Source organism: Opisthocomus hoazin, chromosome 5 (genome assembly GCF_030867145.1).
Source record: "Opisthocomus hoazin isolate bOpiHoa1 chromosome 5, bOpiHoa1.hap1, whole genome shotgun sequence".
NCBI classification, from domain to species: domain Eukaryota; kingdom Metazoa; phylum Chordata; class Aves; order Opisthocomiformes; family Opisthocomidae; genus Opisthocomus; species Opisthocomus hoazin.
In genome coordinates, this window is record NC_134418.1 from 15528424 (window position 1) to 15552959 (window position 24536).

The 24536-nt window shown below is 40.8% G+C and overlaps 2 protein-coding genes across 4 annotated transcripts; both read left to right on the forward strand.

Moving 5' to 3' along the window:
- Nucleotides 1-685: 685 nt before the first annotated feature.
- On the forward strand, nucleotides 686-8483 carry TMEM128 (transmembrane protein 128). 3 transcript variants are annotated; one of them, XR_012763965.1, is made up of 6 exons: nucleotides 686-823; nucleotides 1889-2030; nucleotides 3732-3893; nucleotides 5079-5187; nucleotides 5816-5889; nucleotides 6785-8483. XR_012763965.1 is itself a non-coding variant. In XM_075420530.1 (5 exons), exons 1-4 carry the CDS (start codon nucleotides 703-705, stop codon nucleotides 5176-5178), a joined length of 525 nt encoding a protein of 174 aa, XP_075276645.1. In that variant the 5' UTR covers nucleotides 686-702; the 3' UTR covers nucleotides 5179-5187; nucleotides 6785-8483. The 3 variants fall into 3 exon arrangements, 2 of the variants coding, with proteins under 2 accessions (XP_075276645.1, XP_075276646.1); XM_075420530.1 differs by lacking the exon at nucleotides 5816-5889; XM_075420531.1 differs by lacking the exons at nucleotides 686-823; nucleotides 5816-5889 and adding an exon at nucleotides 977-1133.
- Nucleotides 8484-10873: 2390 nt separating this feature from the next.
- On the forward strand, nucleotides 10874-24223 carry OTOP1 (otopetrin 1). Its single transcript, XM_009936364.2, has 6 exons — nucleotides 10874-11159; nucleotides 16395-16531; nucleotides 18421-18479; nucleotides 20026-20156; nucleotides 22501-23447; nucleotides 23836-24223. Exons 1-6 carry the CDS (start codon nucleotides 10874-10876, stop codon nucleotides 24004-24006), a joined length of 1731 nt encoding a protein of 576 aa, XP_009934666.2. The 3' UTR covers nucleotides 24007-24223.
- Nucleotides 24224-24536: the final 313 nt, after the last annotated feature.

Below are 24536 nucleotides of genomic sequence, written 5' to 3' on the forward strand. Positions count from 1 at the left end.
GCGTTTGCCCATGTGAATAAAGAAGCAAGCAACAGTAATCTGAGGAGTTTCAATGTTCTGTTTGCTGACACAGGCTGATGTGACTGCCTATGTAGCTGTGCAGGGGAAGTCAGCTACAGAACTGAAACCATTTATTTTACCATTTTATTATTTAACTTGCATTTGGTTTCTCTTGTAAATATGGTTATTATTTTTAGCTATGAGTCGCAGTATCCAGTGTTACAGGATTCCTGCAGTTCTCGAAACCTCTCAGAGCTTTGCATTTTACTCCTGCTCCACCTAAACCACTGCTCTGTGTCACCGAAATTGGGATTTTCCTACATCTGTCCTCAAGAGCACCTGGTTTGCAAAATGTGATGAGGAAAATCTTTACAGGCACCCATTTTTTCCCCATTTTCTTGACAGAACAGTCGCTGCTCCGGCACTTGGATTTACATCACCCTGTCCACTGTTCTCAATGGGGATCCGTGCCACTCTGATACTGCTGATGGATAACGCATTCTTAGGCCGTCACCCGGGCCATCACTGGCTCCAGCCGTGCCGACCGACCGACCGCGGCCCTCGCACGGTTGCTACCAGCCAGCGCGACCCTGAGGGAGCCCGCTCCGGCCGCCCTTCCGCCCGCCGCCTCCCCCTGCCCTCCCGCCAACGGCCGCCGCGCTTCCCGCCCCCGCCCTGGCGTCACTGCCGGAGCGGCCCAAGATGGAGGCCGGCGACGGCGGTGGGGACGCGGCGCTGAGGTTCAGGCGCCCTGCGCGGCGAGGGGCCGAGCCCCGGGAGCCGCTGCAGCCGCAGCCGCCTTTCGGGGTCGGCCGGACGGCCGGTGGGTGGCGGCGGGGACGCGGGCCTGGGGCGCGGAGCCCGGCCCGACGGGCGGTGTGACGGGAGCGGCCGGGCGGGGAGCGGCGGGAGAGAGAGAGGGAGGGAGGGGCTGCTTGGGGAAGGGGCGCGTTGCCCGGCCGGTGCCGCTCGCTGGCAGCCGGCGCGTCTTCCCTCAGGGGCCTGGCCGGAGCGGCGAGCTGCGAGGGAGAAGGCTTGCAGCCGCGGAGTTCTTGGGGATGAAGCGCTTCAGTGCTCCAGACCCGAGCTGGAGCAGATGAGGAGGAATCTGGGAAACACCCGTGGCTTCTGGGGTAACGTCCAGAGTCACCCGTCGAACGTCACAGGCACCCTTGGCACCTCTTTTTGGCAGCGTGTATAAGTGTTGACCGTGTTAGTTGGTTACTGTCGTGCACAGGAATAAGCTTTCAGATCTGCTCGTTTTATCGCCTCGCTGTCTCTAAAACAACGTGTGGTGATGAGGGGGGGAGAAAGAAAAGATACTTCACTGCGTAACGACCGTTTTGGTCTACCTGCTGGAGGTGTGCAGCGTGAATCAAGCCATCTCCTGAAACTGAAGTTGAAAATCTCTTGTGAAGTAACTGCAGTTGAATACAAGAAAATTGCTTACGCCTGAAATCAGTTTGCAAATATCAAAAGTAACAAAAAAGGATACAAATTAATTAGTAATTAGAAATACCAACCTAACTTTCTATATGATAGATCAATAAAAAGGCTTTAATAACACCAGGAGGTTTTTAATTAGTTAAATAACCCTTTCCTAATCTAGTCAGCTGTTAATTTCTTTAAAAGATACACAGACACAGTATGTACTGATTGTTACTGCTCGATCGTTTTACCAAAGGGTACCTTGCTTAGTCTGTTTCATTTCAGGAAGTGTGCAGAGCTTTTCAGAATGCTTCCTCTGTAATATAAAGTGTATTATTCTGAGCATAATAATCTCCAAATGTAAATGATTTAAAAAGATAGAGCATCATGTTTTACGTAACTATAATCATACCCCATTTAATGACTGGCTTTAGTGCTATAATTATGTTCTTATTTACAGAAGAGTCTGCAGCTGTAGAGAAGAAGAGGAAGCCTCTTAACAGACTGAACATTCATTCTGCATTCTGGATTTTGGCATCAATTGCCGTGACATACTACTTTGACTTTTTAAAAACTGTTAAAGAAACTATTCAAGCACATAGGTAAGGTGCCTCTTCTTACAAAGGAAGTTGTGTTTTCATCTTACAATCGTACTCAGTTTGTTACATCTGAAACACTGTGTTTGAAGTCTTGGATAAACAAGATCTACAACAGGAATAGAGAGCTCGGACTGTTCTGCTTGGAGAAGAGAAGGCTCGGGGGGGATCTTATCAATGCATATCAATACCTGAAGGGAGGGTGCAAAGAGGATGGAGCTGGGCTCTTTGCAGTGGTGCCCAGTGACAGGACCAGGGGCAGTGGGCACAAACTGAAATACGGGAGGCTCCATCTGAATGTCAGGAAACACGTTTTCACTGTGAGGGTGACCACGCGCTGGCACAGGTTGCCCAGGGAGGTCGTGGAGTCTCCATGCTTGGAGATACTCAGAACCTGTCTGGACACGGTCCTGGGCAATCATCTCTAGGTGACCCTGCTTGAGCAGGGGTGGTTGGACCAGGTGACCACCTAAGTCATTATTATTAAACTAATTCTGAAGTATATACAACACTTACATTTTTTCTATAATTATATTTTTTCTTTAGGCTCTACTGAGCCATCTGTGTACGTGCAAAACTTGAATAGCAGGATGTTTTGATACTGTACCTTCAAGTTTACACTTAAATACAAGAAATCACTGCCTGTTTTGGTGGAAGTGTTGGGGGGTTGATTTTATTTTAATCAGAAAAAGCTGAAATTCATCTTTAAACATCAAAATTAATTCCTCTAGAAGTTCTCTAGACTTGAGTAGACCAGTGCAAGATTAGTGAAATAATTTTTATGAAATAATTTATATTTCTGTTCCTTTTCTATTAAGTTATTTTAAATGATATTGATGGATGTTAAATATTTTTAGATAGCTTCACCTGGAAGTGCTTTTAAAACTCTCTCATTGTCATTGTCATTATTATTGTATCAATATGTGGAAGCTGAACAGGGCTTGTTCTGTACTGTGATGTTCTCTGGAGCTGCTCTTCCAGACTGATCTAGATACACCCTACATCCATTTGGCTGTGGATACAAACTAGTGACTCCAAGATGAAGCTGAGGTCAGTTGTGTGAGGTTCAACAAGGCCAAGTGCTGGGTCCTGCACTTGGGTCATAACAACCCTATGCAATGCCACAGGCTTGGGGAGGAGTGGCTGGAGAGCTGCATGGAGGAAACGGACCTGGGGGTGTTGGTTGACAGCCGGCTGAACATGAGCCAGCTGTGTGCCCAGGTGGCCAAGAAGGCCAGCGGCATCCTGGCTTGTATCAGGAATAGTGTGGCCAGCAGGAGCAGGGCAGTGATGGTGCCTCTGTACTCGGCACTGGTGAGGCTGCATCTCAAATAATGTGGTCAGTATTGGGCCCCTGACTACAGGAAAGACATTGAGGTGCTGGAGTGTGTCCAGAGAAGGGCAACAAGGCCCTTTGTGGTGTGGTAGTACAGTGTATCACTCACAAGGTCTGTTGCAGTGCATTTCTAAAATATTTGGAGGAAAAATAAATGACAGGAATGATGCATTGCAAAATTAAACTCAGTTAGTTGTGTATATTAGACAGCTTTAGAAGGGCAAAAATGTTTTGTAAAAGTAATTTAAGAAAACAAAAAGATAGGATGTCTAGGCCGATCTGTATAATTAACAGGTTCTGTCTCTAGCCTAGAATGAAGATTAATGTGCAAACTGCAGTGTGACTGTGCTGAACATCCTTTCTCCCCACAGCTGGTGGTTTGCCTCTGGCAGTTGTTTATTGGCTGCATGTTTATCTGTTGCCTTTTACTGCATACTGTATCTTGAGTGGTATCGTGGAATTGAGGACTACGATGCACAGTATCCAGCACTGATACCTATCACAACGGCTACCTTTATTGCAGCAGCAGTTTGGTAAGTTTGAAGGCTGTGTACAGGCTTGTGCTAAACCTGTGCAAATCTAACTATGTTAATGGGCTCATTTTATAAAAAGTATAATTTCTGTAATTTTACTAAATGTATTGGTGACAGTTCTGCGTGGCTTTTCTTCCACTTTCAACATTCATCCACAAAGCAAGAGCTGCAACTGTCGAAACTGTATATTAAGTGTACTTCAAGATGTACTGGATCTTTTCTGTCTTGAAAATTTATGGGAAAGCCGAAGACCTCAGCTTTGTTAGTGTAAATTGCTCACTTCTGACAACTACTTGTGAGTCTTACCTTTGTCTTAATTTGTGTATTCTGCAGCTGAGACAAAAATAGGTCTGATCAGTTTCTAATACAGAGTTCTTCATTATGAAACAATCTATAAATAGCAAACATATACTGAAATTTATACTTCTAACTATTGTTATATGAGTTTTAAGGGTTTATACGTTGTCAGAGAACGGTACTTCTAGTAAGAGCTACTTTCATTATGAGATTATAGGAGTCAGAATTGAGCAAATGTGCATGTGAATGAAAAAATCGTGTATGTATATGCCACTATATTTATTTGCTCTCTGCACAAAAGCTGGTTCTCTCTTGAAGTTTAGATGTTGTGTCTGAATAACATCAGTCAGTATTTTTGTTGCAGTGCTGGGAAAAAAAAGGAAGGCTGAAGAAGAGAAAGGTTCCCTATAGCTTAGAATTAGTCAAATCTATAATCCTTTTAATTCAGTTGTAAAGTAAGTTGGTTTTCCCCCTTTCTCTTCAGTTAACTCAAATCTACTTGTCTTGGAAGTAAAAATTAAGGTTTTTCTCAGCCACCATGTATGCCCGTGGAAGAATCAAGAGTAGTTCATTTTCAGGTGCTTCATGTGCAAGGGTTCTGAAAGTAAAAAGTATATTTACCCTTGGTGGGACTGAGTGGCCTTGCTCGGTGTGAAGTCTGAAGTTACGTGATGAATTGTCAGTAAATAAACAGTAAACTAAACGACCAATTTAATAAGTAGATGCTGGGGTCTTTTCATTTTGTTTTCTCTCAAGTCAGAAAGAAACAAGTATTTTTTCCAGGCTGAGTAAATCTCATTTCCTCTTGCACCATGTTTTCTTTGTGTGGCTGGTATTTCCATAGCATGAGAATTGAACTCACCAGTAACTTCCTGCTTTTATTCCCAGTTTCAACATTGCCTTGTGGCCTGTCTGGTCATTTATGACACCTTTGTTGCTCTTCATTCAGTTTATGGGTGTTGTGATGCTTGTGTCACTCCTGGGATAAATCCTTCAGGTAAATAAATGAATTGTTTAAGCACATAAAATTACTTGTCTGCAAAAAAAGTTGCATGAACTGCTTTGTTAGACATTTAAGGATTATAAGACCATTTAAGGATTCCTTCTCTATATTTTGTGTACACTTTTAGAATACTGACATTTTGTGGCATATAGAGTCACCGATGAACATGCAAGTATCCTAAGCGGAAGAATATCCTTTCTCTCTTCTCTAAGATTCCGTTTTAGCCAGTGAAAAGAAGTGATTAATGAGAATGGATGGTTGGGGAGAGTAAAGGCCAAATACCTGCAGCTTTTAGCCAGACTGGGAGAACTTCTTAGTGAGGTTGCTTGACCTGACAGTAAAAGGGAGAAGCTGTTAACATCCATATGCAACTGTCTTCTCTCTCTCTTTTTTTTTTTTTTTAATTCAAATTCTTTGTCTTATCTTTGTCTTTAAGTATGCTGGCTTCATTTTCTGAAAATGTCCGGATCAACCTGCTATCTGGAAAACTGCCATATATCAGGAGTTTTTTGTTCTCCCTAAAAAACAACCTTTCAAAGGCAAAATCAGATATTTTGTTGACTTGAAAAATTTGTTCTCAATAACTGCCACATTTAAAAGGGGTTCTTGCATCTTTTGGTAGGATATGCTATTCAAATGAATCCTGTGAATTTGAAAAAGCTTAAGGAAGACATCAAAGACTGCTCAGTTAATAGGGTAAGGGATGTCCCCTATATCACGGGCGTCTACATCATCCGGTGAAGTGACTCCTTCAGCAGGTCTTGTTTGCTGTACTTCTCAAGGGAATGTGGGGAAGCCTCTTTGGTTTTGCCGTCACAAATCCTTCCCAGTGAAGAGGTCCCCCGGCATTTTTAAGAGTGCAGCAAGAAGAATGAGACAGTTCTGGATTTTGAGTGTAGCCTCTTGTAGTGCCAGAGTCACAGGCAAAAAATATTTAATGGCTGGGACAGTGAAACACAGCTTGTGTTTGCATAAGCAAAATGAAACTAGTGTTGCATTTTTTTCTCTATTTTCTATATATGAAGTAACCTGATTTTTTAAGGAGGTAATTAGCTTAGGTCGTACTCACGACAATACCTATAGACTTCTGAAAAATACAGTACTTACTTCAGAACCTCCTTACTGTATTGTGGGAGCTTCAGTCACACTGGTTAATGCAAGCTTCTTCAGATCCTGTTTGTTCGTTTTGTCATTAGCTATGTTCTGTCTGAGCACTGGAAGGATGTGGGGAAAGGACGCTTTTCAGTGTGTTAGAGCTACCGGTATTAACAAACTAAAGCAACTATTCTGCATTAATTTGTACTTAGAAAGTAACAAGTACAAGTGAATTACAGATATCCTGAACAGATGAAGCTTATGAAAACATTCTGGTTTTCTATATTAACAGCCAAGTAAATTCTGTTATACAGAATTTATTAATTCTGTATTAGGCCAAATAATTATTGGCTGAATAATTAAGGCCAAATTACTACTTGCTGATGCAAAATCATTAACTAATCAATATCGTATTAGGACAAGGTACAGCTTGTGTAGTACATACAACCTTACAGCATTTTTGTTAAAGCTGGATTTGTTTTTTCTTTTCTTTCAGCTTCATGTGAAAGACTCAAGTAACTGTTATCCTGGAAAGTGGATGTCACTTCTGTTACATTCCAGTACTTTTATTGTTTCTAATACTGCTTGTTTGCTCTAACAGATACCATAATTCTTAGACTACCTGATTTATAAATCAAATGGACGTAACCATAGGTCAGCCAGTGGCTGGGAAAAAACAACTGACTAGTGAATAATTGAAAGGTGGATAGGTTTTACCTCTCTTAGTAACACAAAGTATTTAATCACTGCTTTGTAAAGCTTTTATTCATATTTCAATATTAAGCAGATGGGTAATAAGTCAGTTATATAGTCCAAAATCCTATCTGGGTACTCCAGAGGTCACCTAGTCCAACTTCCAGCTCAAAGCAGGTTTGTTGTTTCAAAAGTAATTGACACTTAATAGAAGTGTTGTGGGTTTTTAATGCTATATTCTTTACGTTTGAATTACAGCTAAAATGTTGTTATCTGAAATGTATGTTTGTACTTGTAAATTTACTCATAGACAGCACAGGAGACATTTCTTGATCTATTGAATTTCTAATCATATGTGTGTTTTCATGTAGGAAATATTTTATTACCTAATCTCTTGACTTCAGATCTGCTAGTGTTTGGAAAAAAAAAAAGGAATGGATAGGAGTAAGGGCCTAGAAAGCTGGTTGATGTTTACATCACTGTTAATTTGGCAGTGCCATCAGTGAAATAAGTAGATTCTATTTGTGCTGATACAGTTTGTCCACAGCCAAAGATGGATAATCAAGCTGTGAATAACCAGCAATATAGTGAACAATATGAACACTACACAAGAAATTAGGAGCGCGAAGTAAATTCTTTTGATATATGCACTATTTTTCAGTATTCAGGATGTTTTTCTTCTGTAAATTAACTTTTCATTCTTAGCAGTGCCTGTTAATGAAGTTGCCATTTTTATTCCTCAGCAATAAAGAGGCTGATATTAACTTAAATGCTATTAGTCATACACAGTTGGGAAAATTAAAACATTGTCTGTTCACCTTGGCTGAGATACTGAAGTGTCTGGAAACCTGGGCACCATCTGGTTGCTAGACCATTTTATATAGGTCTTTGTGTTAAATACTTTCACACCCACACCTTTTGGAAAATAGGGAGAATGTAGGAGCTGGATATTGAAAGTTGTTAACATTTACTCCTTGTGACTGTTGCTTGAAGTGTGGACTGTTAGAGGAGACTCTGTTCTTCATTCTGACTTTCAGAGAGTTGCTGAACACACAATACATGAAATGTTTAGTAATGAGAAAGATAGATGTTGTCTTAAGCTGCTACTGTTTCATTAAGGAAAAAAGTTGCTGTTGGTATGCAATACAAAGGATCAGTCATGCCAAAATAAAATATGTTTAGAACTACTGTTAAGTAGGTTGTAGATTAACTACTTGATTTGTTTAAATGTAATACTTTGTGTTTTCCAGAACCAATTGTACTTCATGTCTTTGAAAGGCAATTTAACATTGCTTATCTTCAGGTCTTCATGTTTTAACAGATTTTAAAAATTTTACGTCTGCATACACAGGTACATTTGAGTAACTTTGTTTGTTGTGGTATTTAAAATGCACTGTTGCTCAGGGATGGTAATTATCACTATATTTTTATTTGTCAACTATAGAAATGCTCTAGGTGTTTTAAGTTGCCTTGTACTCTTGAATTAAAATTACTATTTGCTACATGGGTTTTCAGATTTATTCTTCGGGCCATCTTAATAAACTTCATATAAAAGTGATCAAGTATTGTTCAATACTTAGTTGTTTAACTAATTCCACTGTTCTTGGGGGCTACCAAACCATCATTTTGCCTATAAAATAGATATTTGTGTAGATTCTAAATGCTTTATTTGACTTGGGTATGTTTGTCTTTCATGACCTCTCAGCTGGGTTTATTGAAGGTGTAATACCATTCTGTATGCCTTTGAGAGCTAAAATCCCAAGTAGGTATGGTCATTGTACAAAAGTCCAGCAAAGTCTTTCAGTAACAGTTTTGAGTATCCAATGCCATACTCACTCACTTACTTGCTCAAAAGGAAGTAGTGGCGAATCTGGAAAGAATTTTAAAACAGTGTTTTCTGTAATTAGCAGCCTGACAAAATGGTGCTGCTGCTTCCAGTTCTGTGAACTCCTTGCTTTTGTTAATTTCCTTACCATCAAATAAATAATTTAGAGCAAGGGATTAGAAAGAGTTATCTTAATAGTTTCTGAAAACCATTATTAGGCGGTCAAAATCTCTGCCTCTGCCCAGGCTTGAATATATTAGCTGCCTATAGACCACCATTTACATTAATTTCGTCTGAGGATGAGAGTGTGTGCCAGCACCAAAGAGCTTTTCTTCACAGGTGACAAGGGATGCTCTAGAATGATCTTAAAATAACACAGAAATAAAGTAGTCCAGACAGTGAGGATTATTTATCAGTTATCCATACAAACTGTAAAATGAAAGCATCTTCCATAGTTTTTCTTTAAAGGTTACGTTACGTAAGAGAAAAGTAGGACTTGGCATTTTCGTAAGCTTCAGATGCTGTTGGATGTAGCTCTGAGCTAGAGGTGGTTGAGGCCTTAAGTGTTTGTCTAGTTATGCTTTCTATTTATACTGCTGCTATGGGCCAGACAGAAACGCAGCTTTCAGTTAAGGACATTTTTCAAAAGGAAAATTTGTATTATGGCTTAAAATACCTGCCTCTTGAAAACAGGCCAGAGTGAATAAAAGACAGGAGCTAGTACTTCCTTATGCTTACCTAAATAGGGTATTGTACAGAATTTATTCATTCATCCTTCTGCAAGTTTGTTCTCCTTTCCTGTTCTTTAAGAGGAATGCAAATGCCAGAAATCTACAAGTTCAGAAATGTCCTTTGTTACTTCAGAAGAAAATCCCATTTACTCATTCCTGGCTTCAGAAGAGAAAAAGCTGAAAACCTCTATAAGTTTTGCCAGTGGAAGCGGAGTCAAATAGATGCTGCCTTTCTATTTCTCCCATTTTTAAATGTAGCTGTATTAGTGACTTAATTTCATGCGAGACGTAGGTTGCTCACTGTAAAAAAACAATGCTTTGGATATTCGATATGTGATACCGACAGATACAGGGTAAAAATGTAAGACCTGCCTGGCCAGAACAAGGACCAGTCCATCTGGGTATTTGGCCCCCAGGCTATGGCTAGGTACCTCCATGCCTAAAATTACGAGAAAATCTGTATTGTATGCAAACAAAATACCGTTTAAAATATGTGGTGTTTGGCACTGGGCTGAATTCCTGTCAGCCCGTATAGGCGATCAGCTGGTGCTCCAGATCTTGAGGTCTGAACATGTTAATTATGACCATGGGTCATAGTTACAATGAAGCAGTTTAAATAAGAAAAGGTGAACACTTAAAATGCGTGTAAAAATTGGGCAGATGAACGAATAAGAAATGGGCCAAATCCCGCTGAAGTGTTGCCGCTTTGAGTGCAGTTGTCGCCACTCCAGCCAGCAACGGCTCCACCACGCTGTTGTCGGAACTGGACTTGCCAAGAAAAGCAGAGAGAAAACTGCCGCCTTTGAAAGGTCTGGAAAATCCCTGGAAGTGCCGACCGCCAGACGGAGGGTGGGCCCGGGGCGGGGGACTGCACGGCAGTCCCCGAGTCTCCCGCGCGCTGGCCAGCCGTTGACGGCCGCGGGTGCGTCGCTCGCCGCACGCTCTCTTTACTAATCTCCCCGTCTGGACAACACGTCAACCGCGCTCGTCTCCGCACGGGCGTCAGCGCCGTGCCGCGGGGCTCACCGGCCCCCCCGCGCGGGACGCGGCCCCCTCACGCCGCACCTGCCCCCGAGTGATCCCCCCCCTTGCCCCTGATCTCGGCCCCCGCGCCCCGCAACGCCTCGGCAGCCCTCCCCCCGTCAGCCTGCCCTCCCCGGGGCAGCCCGCCGCTCCCCCTCGGTCGGCGGCCGGCCCGCGGGCCCTCGCCGGGCGGGCAGTGGCTGCGGGGAGGCCGCGGGGAGGGCCCCGCTCCGCCCCCGGCCGCCGACGGGGGCCGGGCCAGGCGACGTCCGCGGGGCTGCCCGCTCGCAGCGCCCGGCCGGCGGCGTGGGAGATGGAGAAAGGCGGCGGTTCCCCCGCGGCGGGCGGCAGCTACCCGCAGAAAAACGCCGAGATCCTCAGCAGCCAGTACGGCATCAACCTCTTCCTGGCCGGGCTGCTGCTCACCTTCGCCTGGGCCGTGCACGCCGTGGGCATCAGCAAGAGCCACCTGCTCTCCTACCTGATCACGCTGATGCTCATCCAGCTGCTGTGGATGCTGTGGTACCTCTGCAGGAGCTGCACGCAGAGGAGGCTGATCCGGGACAAGGACACGCACGCCGGAGCCCGCTGGCTGAGGTGTAAGTACTGGCTGGTGGCACCACGCGCGGGACGTCCGTGCTGTCGCCCGTCTCTGGTGCCGTTGGCTTACCCTCTCCATCCCTACCAGGAGGCACCCTGGTATGCCTGAATTTAACGCACACGCTCTAAAGTAAATATATGCCTAAGCTGAATGTGCTAGGAGATTGTGTGGGGAAGCTGTTTGCTGAACATCCTCACCTTCCAGCCTACCATTTACAGTTCTGAAAGCTCCAGCGCCTTTTTTCCCGTACCAGGCTGGCTTGGCATCACTTGAAAAATAAAATATAGCTAATGGAAGAGGCAGTTATGTTGCTATCATGCAATTCTCTTGGAGGAATTACCACTTTTTCCAAGCAATATAATGCAACTTACTTTAGGCTAGTACCAGTTAGAAAGGTCCTCATGTGCTCTCTAACCAATGTATATCTGAGATTCCCATTTATATGTATACCATGATGCCTTAGAAACATCTGGAGTTAGACAGATGAGGACAAAACCCCTGGCCAGATCAGTTTGTAGATGAGCACGTAAAACATCTAAGCAAGGAACCTAAAGCTAGCATTAGCTTGCAGGAAAAGTATACAAGTTGGCAAGCATAGCGGTGGGATGTGATATCCCTTATTTCATCTTATTTCCTTATTATGTTGCGTACTGGGGTGGGGATATAAAGGTTTACTGAGAGAAGGTGGTGGGGGGAGCAAGTCACAGAGTCACGGTGACGGGAATGCTGCGATTCTGGGTCCCGAGAAAAAGCAACAACCCGCATCCACCGTGTAGAGTCATAGGCAAGCCCAGTTTTGCCGACCACTTTTCCAGTCTCGACACTGTAAATGATAGGTTGGAAAGTAAGTATGTAAAGTGGAATGTTATAAGACAGCTTTTCCATAAGATATTTCTGTCTTGCTAGCAGTGAGACAACAGTTAATTACAACAGCAGCAGCTAATGAAATACCTACAGGAAAATCCCAAGAACATCTAAAACCTGATTATTTTGAAAAGTAAGGTTGTGTTGTGGAAGTTTAGTTTGTTCTGAGGGCTTAACTCTCTTCTGTTTTTCTTTGCAGCTGCTAACAATGATGCTGTATAAATTGCTCAGGGAAAATATTTTTTTTAATGTCTAACATTTTACAGCCACAGTCTGCAGACTGTTTCCTGAAATGTATGCAGTTCATGTACCAACTGTTGAGTTGTTCTCCTTGATTATTCAATGTTTGCCAAAACAATATTCAGCTCTCGGGCTTTTTTCATATATTAGCTTATGTGGCTTACAACCTCCTGCAATTCATTAATGCAAGGCTTAATTTGATCCTGTTTTGGACCAAGCTATGCTTTTGTTACTTGAAGGGTAGCTTTCTTCTCCTAAGTATGGAATAAATACGGCTTAACATGGGTAAGTACACCAGGACCCCCTGCCCTTTTTCTTTTGGCGCAGTGATCACAGCATTTCATTTGTCCTACAGGATATAAGGAGTCACAGAAACTTAGGAATAAGATACTGGAATGAACTACTAGGTTACCTTCTCCATTTCTTTTACCAGCACAGGATGGCCCTTTGTACTAGCTTCTCAAGCGGTGCGGCTTCCACGGCTTCTCTTGGTTGTCTAGGCTGCAATTCAACAACTTCGCCCTTAGGGAAGGCCCTACACTTTCCTATTCTTAGGAGTTTCTTGTAGTTACAACAAGCCTGTAGAAGTTCTTTATACTCTGTTGGTAAAAGAAAACTTATCTGAGCAAAGGAAAATCTCAGGTGGCAACCCCTCTGCCAAGATCTCCCTTGCCCTCCTCCGCATCAATGGTTCTGTCGTATACATCTTCTATCTGAAAGACTGGAAGTCTGAAAAGGAGGAAGACAAATCTTCATCCAGTCTTTCCACAGAAAGCTCTCTGCAATTTTTGACTAGCTCCATCAGCTGTTTTTGAAGAATATCTCCTTACTCTCATCGTTAGAGAGATGTCCATGGACTAACCAGTAGAAAATGAGTATATTTTCATCATTCCCTTCAAACTGTGAATATAATTTTAGTGAAAGTGGTGGTAGCGGTCTACTTAGAGCATTTTGCTCTGACAAATGTTGAAAAAGAGTGACTTAACGCAAACTTCCTGTAACTGAGTCCTTGCACAGGGTGAACAATGCTAGAAGGACAGCTAGTTCACAAGAATTGTGCACAGAAAGCTTGCCTTGAGCATTTTTGCAGCTGTGTGAGCCCTAGGGCACAGCTGTCTTCCCACTTCTGTGGTAGACCCAAGAACCGCTCTTATGGTGTGAATGTGGGACAAGTTTCAAGGAGAGCTTTGTCTTTAGTGAGGTACAATTATCCTGACCCAAATAACCATAGGGATGCTTAGGAAGTCCTTTCCTTAACTTACTCCAAATGTTATTCCCCTGAGTACACTCTCCTGTTAGGAAAAGGTCTCCGACCATTATTTGGAGGTTCAACCAAGTGAGGCAGAGAACTCCAAAGAAAATCAATTGACTTCACAAATGTCTTCATTTTATTATGTTCTCCAGCAGCAAAGCTTCTGTTTAAAGGATGAACAGCTAGTCAGCTTGCAAAGCTCTTGGCAGACTTCATACACTGTGTATGCTTGCAGTGCGGTCACCTGAGCGATTGCCAGAAACATTTAGATTATCATTTGAATAAGTGAAATAATTGAACATTAAAAGAAATGAACCTTATAAAATCTTCGAATCTCTGGAGGACAATGGCAAAACTATTGATTTCTGTGGGAACAGACTGAGGCCCATGAAATCTCTGATGAAAGTAAAGGAAACAAGAAGGGAGATACTAAGGCATAAATCAAAATGCTTGATGTGAAAGAAACTTTGTGGGGCTTTTTTTGTTGGTTGGGGTTTTTTTTGTGTCCTCACCCCCTCCCCCCCACCCCAGTGGCCTGCTGGACATTGATGTGAAAGTGTAAAACTACGCAGCTGAAACAGTGACCTTGTGAAATGCAAGCAAGACCCAGTGGAACTACAATACAGGTCATCCCTGAAAAGGCAAGGTGCACGTATGGTGCAGGATACAGATCAATAATCTAAGACGCATTTTCGTTTTATTTTAGTGAATTTAAACCTGAGCCCCTTGCTTTGCCTTGCCTTGCCTTCGCTCTTCCAGTTTCCTCTAGTTGACAACTCCCTTATGGTCCTATTCTGCTGAGCCACACTCATGAGTAAGGGAACCAAGGATGCAGAACTTTTACATTATAAATTACATTTCCACTCATTTTGCTCTGACATTACTACTTCACTAAAGCAATTCCTCAGGGCTTGATCACGCACCATGAATTAATTGGAAAAGTACCTTACTGGTTTCATGAATGGGGAAAGAAAGACCTTTCTAAAATTCTCTGTGAAGTTAACATAGGCATAACAATTCACTGTAGAGTAGGTGTGGAAGATTTTTATAATCTTTTTGCTTCAGGAGATAGCATTTTCCTTGTTATTGAAACACAATACACAGTAAGTCATCTTTGACATCTTTCAGAGAACGAGTGAAACAGGCTGAGTTTCCTGCATACTTTCTAAATAAACCATGGATCGCAGAACCAATCAGAGAATAATTTGGGTAGGAAGGGACTTCTGGAGGTCATCTAGTCCAACACCGTGCTGACAGGAGGTCAAATTACCTCAGGTAATTTCAGAAGAACTAACAATTCTGTTTTATTTTAGAATTATTGAAAAGATTTAAATAAAGAAGGAAACATATCACTCGATCTCAAGAGTAGCCTAGAATTTTGAATTTTGTGATGCCATTTACATTTATACGTAATGAAGATGGCATACCTATTTAAATGTGGGCTCCAGTCCTCTCACATGTGTTAGAAATAACACAAATTAGCTGACATAATAAACATAAATAAAAAGATGTACAGGATTATACACATCCATGAAATACAAAGCAGATGTTTTAGTTTTTGAAATATGAGGGCGAAAGTTGAGGGGGAAGCAAACTGTCTGTGGTTAAAAAATTTTCTGAAATATTTTTTTTGTTTAATTTTAAAGGATCAGTGAAATAATAAACAAAAATACACTGTATTTTTATAATTTATACTTTATTTTTAACAACACAGCTTTTATAATAAATGTATTATTAGTTAAATATACTATTAAATTAGCTTTATTTTATTAACAGAAGTCAGTTGGAACATGTGGTGCTTATAAGGGAGTTAGGTGGGCCCTTATAAAAGATAAACATTCATCAAAGTCAACACTAGTGATATTTGCTCCGTGAGGAATTACAAAGCAAGATGAAGATACTGATGCTGATCTATATCTTATGGTCTAGTTAAGGTCCATGGATAGATTTTTATCTAGTCCTAATTCAGATAAACCCAAACTAAATCCAGTGGTAACTTGCTTGAATAACAGCCTAGAGAGCAAAAAACCAAAGCAAATGAAGACTGTAGAGTTTGGTTCAATAATTTTATTTCCAGTTGTGCTTAGTCATACAGGTATAAACCCAATAATTAATAATATATGTTGTGTTACCATATAGCTTTCCAGACTAGGTTTGTAGCAAACATTTATATTCCTGAAAGGAAAATAAAAAATTAAAGAAGGGGAAACATGGTATTTGAAAGTCCTTTAGGATACAAATACATATTTAGAGAAACATATTAAGGCTTTTTTGTGTGTGTGTGTGTGAAAATAATGGATACTGAAATTAAATCTTTGGTTCCTTTCTAGGAAAACAAACCCTGCAGCTCATCTCTGAGTCCAAGCGTGACCTCATGAAGCCGTGGAAGGGATACCGAGTGATTGTGTTACTTCCCACTGCCGAGCTCTTGGACCTGGAGACTGTAACATGATTGTTCAGCTCCCTGGAATTGTATAGTTTGCTGTGTGGCTGTGCAGAGCATTAATTCATGTACTGTATAGCCATTTCAGTGCTACCGTTACTTGAGAGGCTGACCTTGCAAGGAGCCGTCCGCACGGTGCCGAGCATCTCCGGGTCCCAGCCACTGCTGGGCTGGCTCCTCCGCACTGACCGGGCAAGGCGTGTACGGGGATGTCCTTTACCAGTACATGGGGCAGAGACTTTCACAAATTAGAAGGACTTACTGCATAGAGTCAATTATCTTCATGAACATCGGTTTACTTTTATTTCCATAAACAGGAACACGGATATTCGTCAACTTATATTTCCCTAAGCAGATTTTAGCATAGTGGTACAAATCGTCTCTAGACACTATAACTGTACACTGATGTTTTCTAATATCTTTTTCATTTGTAGGTGGGATTACATTATTTGCAGTGATTACTTTAATTCTGGACTCTTTTAAAATGGGATATTATATTGATTTTTCAAACTGCTTATCACCTACTGAAGGCATTTTTCCTGTTACACATGCTGTGCACACCATCTTACAGGTAAAAGTCACTGGCTGCAGTTTTGTTATATCTGCATTTTTTACTAAATATATCTTTCATCTTCTCACAATCAGAGAATTTTACACTAATTTAATTTCTAAGCATATCACAGGATACTTTTGAGGGCTAAATTCTTGTGCAGGTATATCATTTTTATGTGAAAATTCAGGCTTTGCGGACTGAAATTGCTCAGCCGTAAGACTCATGTGGGTTCAGAAAACCTAAGATGAAGCTTCTCATGTCCTTGAAACACAGGATGAAATTACAGCAGACAGCATTCCTAATTATGTGTCATCTAAAAACCTAAGGATTTGTTTTCTACAGAATATGTGTCAGATTCTGTTGTATTTTACTCTAACGAAGCATCCTCATATGTGCCATTAAATTAATAAATATATACATACTGCACCTGTGTGAGCAATGAACTAACAGGTAGCTGCCCTTCCAAGACAGGCTGTGCATTATGCTCTTTCACAGGCAGAAGTGCCTTTGGGGCAACGAGTACTCTGTGAGCAAAAATTGGATTTTATGCTATTTCTTTAACTTACTGACTTTTCTCTTCCTATTCCCCCCACTTTCTTGACTCTAGTGTCTGAATAGATCTTCAAAACTTATGATTTTTTAAGTTTTGAAGAATACTTTCACATCTGCTGCTATATTTTACTGCATCTATCCCAGAATGGAATATTGAACATGGCATTAGATGAGACTAAGGTGCTAATTTAAATTTGTTTGATTGAATTTGAAACCTCCCTGATATCTTGTAGTATCTACACCTGGGGTTTTGCAGTGGCCACACCTCCCTATGATAAACACTTCATTAGAGGGATGAGTGAACATGTTATTGCTGGGCGGTGTAGGCGACCCGCAAAGAACTGCATTTTCCTCGTTTATTAAAAAATCAGATACTGAGTGTCTCGGACACCACCAGCTATGGTGTAGGGTACCCACCTTAATAGGCACAGTGGTAAAATGGACTTCCACTTACTGTAATTGCTGAAGAAGAACCCAGAGTTCTTTGCACTTTTCAGACCGTTTATGGAACATCAAACCAGACAGGTTTCTAAGAGAAATCTTTGGGAGCATTTCTCTCCTGACAGTTCACCTACTGTCAAGTTCAGTATCCTAGGAGCTATTCTGAGTAAACAGGACTCCTGGTTTCATGCTAACATGCCTGAGGATATTGATATCATTCTACTTGCACTTACCAGCACTTGGAACTGGTTTTGTATCAGCAAGAATCTGTATCCTGAGGTTTCCATTATCCTCCCACAAACAGAGATGCCCACTTTTAAATACTTCTTTCCCCTTTACTTGCTAACTCAACACTGTTATCTGTCTTATTCTCCAGCTTGTGCTTTCTGCACCATACTTGAGTTCAACTGCATGTGTTCCTAATGCGCTTGTCCCTCAGGCTGAAGGTACAACCTTGTCTCTTGCTTTCTGAGTGTCTGTTGTTGGTTTTATTAATCAAGTCTGGCATCCTTTCACTTAGCTCTCTCCCTCCCTGGAATTTCATAAATTTAATAAATTATTCAAACTTCACATCACCACGGCCTGCAGCAGTCATACTGCTGTCCACAGCTGGTAGTTTTATTTCCTTTGAAATAAAAGTCTCTCCAGATACAGCCACGAGATATGTTTTGGTGAGTCATACAGAGACTTTCTACTGCTGAGCCACTGCCTCTGCGTATAAGAAATCTTAGGTTCATCACGCCAGAGAGGTTCTGGATGAGCATCAGAGCAGATCGTAAGTTGTTTCACATGGGTGGAGATGGAGTTACCCCAGTTTAAATCATCAGAATTTCCATCTGCAGATGCACTTTCCTTTTTGAGTGTCACACATGCTTATTAGTGTAATGATGTTTCTCTGTATTCCTTTCATTTAGGTGTACTTTCTTTGGTGCCATGCAAAGGATATTATCCAGTCTTTCAAAACACTTGAAAGGTAAAGTGGATGTGATCCTCATCTGGAATGCTAATAGGTGTAGGTCTACAAGTGCTTTAACCTACAGGTTTACTGTTTGAGGGGCACTGAAAACTTACAGAGTTTGATTCTCCTCTTAATTGTGTTAATATAAATAAAAAGTAACATCGTTTACCCAAGTAAGAAGATAATCATTAGTCTGAATTATTGTTTTCTCATTTAAACTATGCTTATATTTTATAATTTTCAACAGTCACAGAATAAGTATATTTTTAACATGAGAGGTATGATACCGCAGTGTCACTTCTTTTTTTGAAGGAAGGAAGCCCCATGTATATGTCTTAGGACTGTGTACTATGTTGTGTTTTCTTTATTTAGCTACTGAAAGGGAATCTGTGTTAGCAACGTGCAGTCGGTACAATATACCTGCAGTATTTTATATTGATTTTTATGGAAAGCACCTTTTGCAGCTAGATGCAGACATGCAAATTCTCTGGGAAATATAATATCCCATATACCCAAATCAGTAAGAGTTGTGCACATTTCTGACACCAGAACTTGGTTCTGGCAGCTTAACTGATGTGCCCTCTGAACACCTGAACACACACATTTCTCATAGAACTGAGGGCTGGTCTTTGAGGCAGCAGAGCCAGTTCTGATGTATTTTTGGTTTTGTGAGAAGGTGAATTAATGTAGATTATCTGTACATAGAAGGTAAATAAACAAACATGGTGACTTAAAGGACTCAAATTATCAATGAGCTGACCAGTTTCTATAGGAAGTAAAACACATTTACTCCGAAACATCATTTATGGAGAAGGTTCTCGTTTTGTTTTGCTCTCTTGGGCAAGTGTTCAAGCCTCACATCAATGAGGAGAGAGATCACAGAAGGCTTTGCAGTGTCAGCTGGTGAAATCAGGTCTGTTTATAAGCAGAATTTAAAAAATGCCTAACTGCAAGTCTGTCAGTGAGAACGGTGCAGTAATGAAGAACTGTTTCTTGGTGAAGGAATATTACCAGACTCAGGTGCAGGAGAAAAATGCCTGGCTTGTCAGAAACCAGAGGTCTCAAAAACACGTGGAGACCTGCCCTCACTGTACCAGTAGTCTGAATGGGATAAAGCCCTCTGTTGGCTTCAGCTCTCTCCAGGAGACAAAAATGCATGGACTAGAAGTTAGAGAATGTGGTGGCATCTGTGAAGAAAGACCAGCCACAATGAGTCAGAAGGAGCCCCGCAGAAGGCTGTGAAATGCAGTTTGCAAAACGATTAAATGAGCATAACAAATAACAACAGTATGCTATTAATAGTTGTTAATGCTATTAAGCATTAAACAATGGTTATTAATGCTATTAAGCCATCATGATTCTGTAAAACTTTTGAAGTCTAACACCCGTTGTGCTCCACTGAGGAACATCTTTAGAGAGATCGGTTATGATTTTATTTTCCCTGCGGAGACAACTAAATAGTGCCACGTTGCATGTCTACAGAAAGCTAATCCATTTTATTTAACATATATGGAGGTATATACTCTGTTCAGATTCCTTCAATAATTACTTTATGTTGTAGGTTTGGAGTTATCCATTCTGTGTTCACAAATTTACTCCTGTGGACAAACGGAGTGCTGACCGAGTCAAAACATCAACTGAATGAACATAAGGAAAGGCTAATCACGCTTGGTTTTGGGAACATAACAATAGGTAAGCAAACGGGTGGGTACCTTTTGAAATTCCTTCTGTAACACGCTCTTATACAAGATACTGCACCTCTGTAGGACAGAGGTGGGTCATTCAGGGCTACTCAGTCATTCTAGAGCACATGGCAGTGAGCTGACACATAATCAGGTCACAACTAAAATGTTGTATGGTCATTGTCGTTATCATGTATGGGATTCAGGCCATAGTTTTCTGTTTACTCACCTCCCCTTTGGATGAGATCCAGAGAAAAATAAATGTTGGAAGTTCCGAACAAACATATTTAAAAAAACATTTTGTTTGAGGAGTAACATCACTGAGGAACCCCTTTGTTAGTAAATCTTAGAAGTAAATTGAACATAGCAGTGTTAAAAACAGAGTTTGCTATTTTGTAAGTTGTTTGTAGCAAAACAAGCATGGATAATCCTGCAGATCCTTCCCAGGAGGATGGTTACAGGTGGTGTGTGGTCCTATGGGATTCAGTGGAATGGCTCAGAGGGATGGGGGTTATCCATTAGTGTTGCTTTACAAGACAAGGATTTTGCTCTGGGTGGTTCTTTTTTTATAATGAACCATTTTCTCCATTGGTAAGATGATGCAAGTTATAGTCAACAAACATTGAGTATAACTGCTGGGGATGCCTTCTGCTTTCAAGCGCCACTGAAGCATGGGGAAATTAGGAGTGCTTAACTTTAAAGAGGAAATAAAAGTTCTCAGTAGCTGTAAGTAATTATCTTCCCATGCAAATTTGTCGGTACAGCTCGTAAGTTTTGATTGTGTTTATGAGGGAAAAGACAGACAGCTTTTGAAGAGGAAAATGTATGTTTTCCCACCCAGTGAATTCAATAGTGCCTGTATCCAGAAAACTCCTGATTTTGCATCTACAAAGCCAAAGCCTGAACTGATTTCTTTTTTTGCCTATTTATAGTTTATATAAATTTAAAAATGTTAGACATTTTTAATTCCTGTCAAAGCTCCCATAGAAGTGAAAACTTCATTTTAAAATTTGTAAAATAGCATTTTCAGTATAACTGTGTCTAAAATTATGCCCCAAATTTTACATCTATTTGCAACTGTTACCTTTTAGATGTATCTATGGAAACTGTCTAGTTTCCATTAATAATGAGGTAGCTGAATTGATAGTTCAGAGATTTTGTAATCATGGAGCGTTAGTAGAGGGTAGGCAAATTACAAGTTAGTGGCTCTTCTTCATGTTTCTACTTGTCAAATAGAAGCAGTTTCTTTGTATTATTTCCTATTATTCTGCTGCCAGAATTGTTACACAATTATGAATAGTCAGAAATAGCATCTGAAACAGGGGGCAGTGAAGTCGTGATCCCCAAGACAAGTTTGGCATTAACATTCAATCCACTGCAAGAGCAATTTTTTTTCTTCTTTTAACAGTTTGTGATTGAGACAAAAAAATACCAACTTTCTTCTCTCCTCTTCTCTTCTAAAATTGTGGAAAACAAAAGAAAAAACTTCCAGGCACATATCTAAGATCAGCACCTAAAAATGTGCTCTTCAGCATGTATGTTTATATATTTATAAATAAACACATTGTAAAAATAAGGATCTTTTTTTTCTGCCACCGTGGAAATTTCTGATTTCTGAAATTATTTGCTTAGGTTATAAATGCACATTAAATAGATTTATCTTACAAATATGAGCAATTGCTCATTGAGATGCCTTAGGAGGTTACAATGCAGGTAACTGCACTGCAGAGAGAGAATGATTTCATAGGTTCCTCTCAAAAGGAGAAGATTGATTTTAAATATTTTTTAACCTTAAAACTATACTGGGACATTGAGTGAAAGTATCTGTAGTTTACCTCTTTCCTAGACATAAACAGCTTTTTAATAGTTTTGGTATCAGAAACCACACTAGTGTAAACAACTGATAAAAATGAGAGTAGAACTGAGTTCTTTCCTTGTTAAGCTTGTTCTTGATCTGATCCACAGATCCCCAGGCTTCTATAAAACCCTCCTAAGCCGAGTGGCTGAGGCCTCAAAGCCCTTGGAATCTTGGATATTCACATTATAAAGAAGTATTTTTACCAAGACCATGCAGAAGTTGAGTGCATTTTGGTGCAGCATTTGTTCATGATGTGATTATTGCTCAGCAGCTGAGCAGCGAAGTCAGAGATCATGCTTCAGTGCATGGGCAAAAGCTTTGTTAGGTTAATGACTTCACCGATGAGACTGTTTCGTAGGTGGCTAACTGGTGGCATGATGTGTTGTTTGACTGAAACCTTACCTTTCATGTTTTATTATTTTATTTATGGTTTATTTATTCACTTTAAACAAGAAATCCTTCTAATGCACATAACTAATCTCTCCCTCTCCTTTAGTTTTAGATGATCATGCACCTCAATGCAATTGCACAACAACAACTCTCTGTTCAATATTTTCTCAAGGAATATATTATCTATACCCCTTTAATATAGAGTACCACATCCTAGCATCCACGATGCTCTATGTCCTGTGGAAGAACATTGGCCGCAAAGTCGAGCACCACCAGCAACACAAAACTCCATTCAAATTCCATGGCATAACTGTTGGAATGATTTTTGGACTAATCGTGTTAACTAGCACCATAGCCATAGTTGTTGTGTATTTAATTCAGATTGGACGTTCAAAAATCAAAAGCGAGTTAGCACTTACCATGTTTTACTTGCATGCGATCTTTGTGTTGGCTCTCATGTGTACAGCTGGAATTGTTGCCCTGCTCATCTACAGACTGGAAGATAGATCGTTAGATAATTCAAAAAATCCTGCTCGAAAACTTGATGCGGAGCTGCTGGTGGGCACAGCTGCAGGGTCTTGGCTCCTCTCCTGGGGCTCGATCCTCGCCATTATCTGTGCCCAGGCTCATCCAAAATACACGTGGTATAACCTGCCCTACTCCGTCCTGGTTATCATTGAGAAATATATTCAGAACCTCTTTATCATTGAATCCGTACATCGTGAGCAGGAAAAGGTGAACGACAACATTAAAACTCTTCGCATAGTGACTATATCTCGGGGGAGCACTTTGTCACTTGCCCCCTCATACAAAGAGATTTACAATGGCAGAGCCGCTCGTGACAGCGGAGAGGTGCCCTGCCTGTTTAAGGGCAGTGTCTGCAGGAGAGAAAATGATGGTCATGGCAGTGCCAAAGAAGAAATGAATCAGGAAAATAATTCAGTCATACATTCAGCCTCAGATTTCTCATTTTACAGTAGAACCTCAGTTACTAGCAGCAAGAGGAGAGTTCTGAAGAACATTGCTGTGTTTTTATTCCTATGCAATCTTTCGGTAAGACATTTTGAACATAATTCACAAGTTAATATCCAAAAGTTTCCCAGCCTTTCAAGCCTGATAAGTGTATTAAAATTACATGGTTCTGTGGTTTGTAGGAAGTAAATTTTACTTCTTCTGGAAGAATAAGTGAATGTGCCTTTGGGGAATGAAATTTATTTAATCATGAAATCTGGGAGCCGAGGCTTGTTTTAGTCACAGTACAAAAACTGTAGCAGCAGCAGAAAGCTGAAACTCTCTTCCACCAGTGTGCCCCAGTAGCAACAGGGAGGGTTTTCCTAGGGATTTCTGAAACCAAATTGCAGTTTGGTGGGGTCCCGGTCATTAAGGGCTCGTCCCTCATATCGCTGGTGATTAATGCTGGCCTTGCGTTCTTTTCTTGCAGCTTTGGATACCACCGGCATTCGGGTGCCGCCCGGAATATGACAATGGACTAGAAGAAATAGTTTTTGGCTTTGAACCCTGGATAATTGTTGTGAACCTTGCAATGCCTTTTTCTATTTTCTACCGGATGCATTCAGCTGCCTCACTTTTTGAGGTCAATTGTAAAACATAGGTCATACACGGTCATTCAGTGAACAATTGATTGAATAATTAATCAAACAAATAACAACTGAATGAGTGGATGAATGAATGAGTGAATATAGCCACAGCTGCTCAATAAATAGAAGATTCAATAATTTTTTTTAAAAAGAAGGGACCATAGCTAATAGCATGTAATTTTTTAAAATTTTTCTTACACATATTTTTGTATATATGTGGTGTTATTGTATAGGTACACTTTTCAGAATCATATTAGTGTTAATATGATTAGCACTACATAGTAAAAATTCGATTTCATTAATCTTTGTTTTAGTCATCTGGGATTTGTCCTCTATATAATTTGTATTGCTTTGTTTTCATTCATTGTGGCTTGTGAAAGGGGTTTAAAAAGAAAAATCTGTGTGACTTAGGAGGGAAAATCCCAGGAACAGCTAAACTGAGTGATGCTCCTGAATCACAGAGACACTAGGAAAACCCCAACTCTTAATTCCTAGCTATGTTTTTATAGTAAAACCTGAAAACATTTGCTGTGTAGTTGGGATG

Coding starts and splice junctions, on each gene's coding strand:
- OTOP1 (XM_009936364.2), top strand. CDS start 10,874: ATGGAGAAAGGCGGCGGTTCCCCCGCGGCGGGCGGCAGCTACCCGCAG. Junction 11,160..16,394: donor CGGAGCCCGCTGGCTGAGGT/GTAAGTACTGGC, acceptor TTTCATTTGTAG/GTGGGATTACATTATTTGCA. Junction 18,480..20,025: donor TCTTTCAAAACACTTGAAAG/GTAAAGTGGATG, acceptor TTTATGTTGTAG/GTTTGGAGTTATCCATTCTG.
- TMEM128 (XM_075420530.1), top strand. CDS start 703: ATGGAGGCCGGCGACGGCGGTGGGGACGCGGCGCTGAGGTTCAGGCGC. Junction 824..1,888: donor CGGGGTCGGCCGGACGGCCG/GTGGGTGGCGGC, acceptor TCTTATTTACAG/AAGAGTCTGCAGCTGTAGAG. Junction 3,894..5,078: donor TTTATTGCAGCAGCAGTTTG/GTAAGTTTGAAG, acceptor TTTTATTCCCAG/TTTCAACATTGCCTTGTGGC.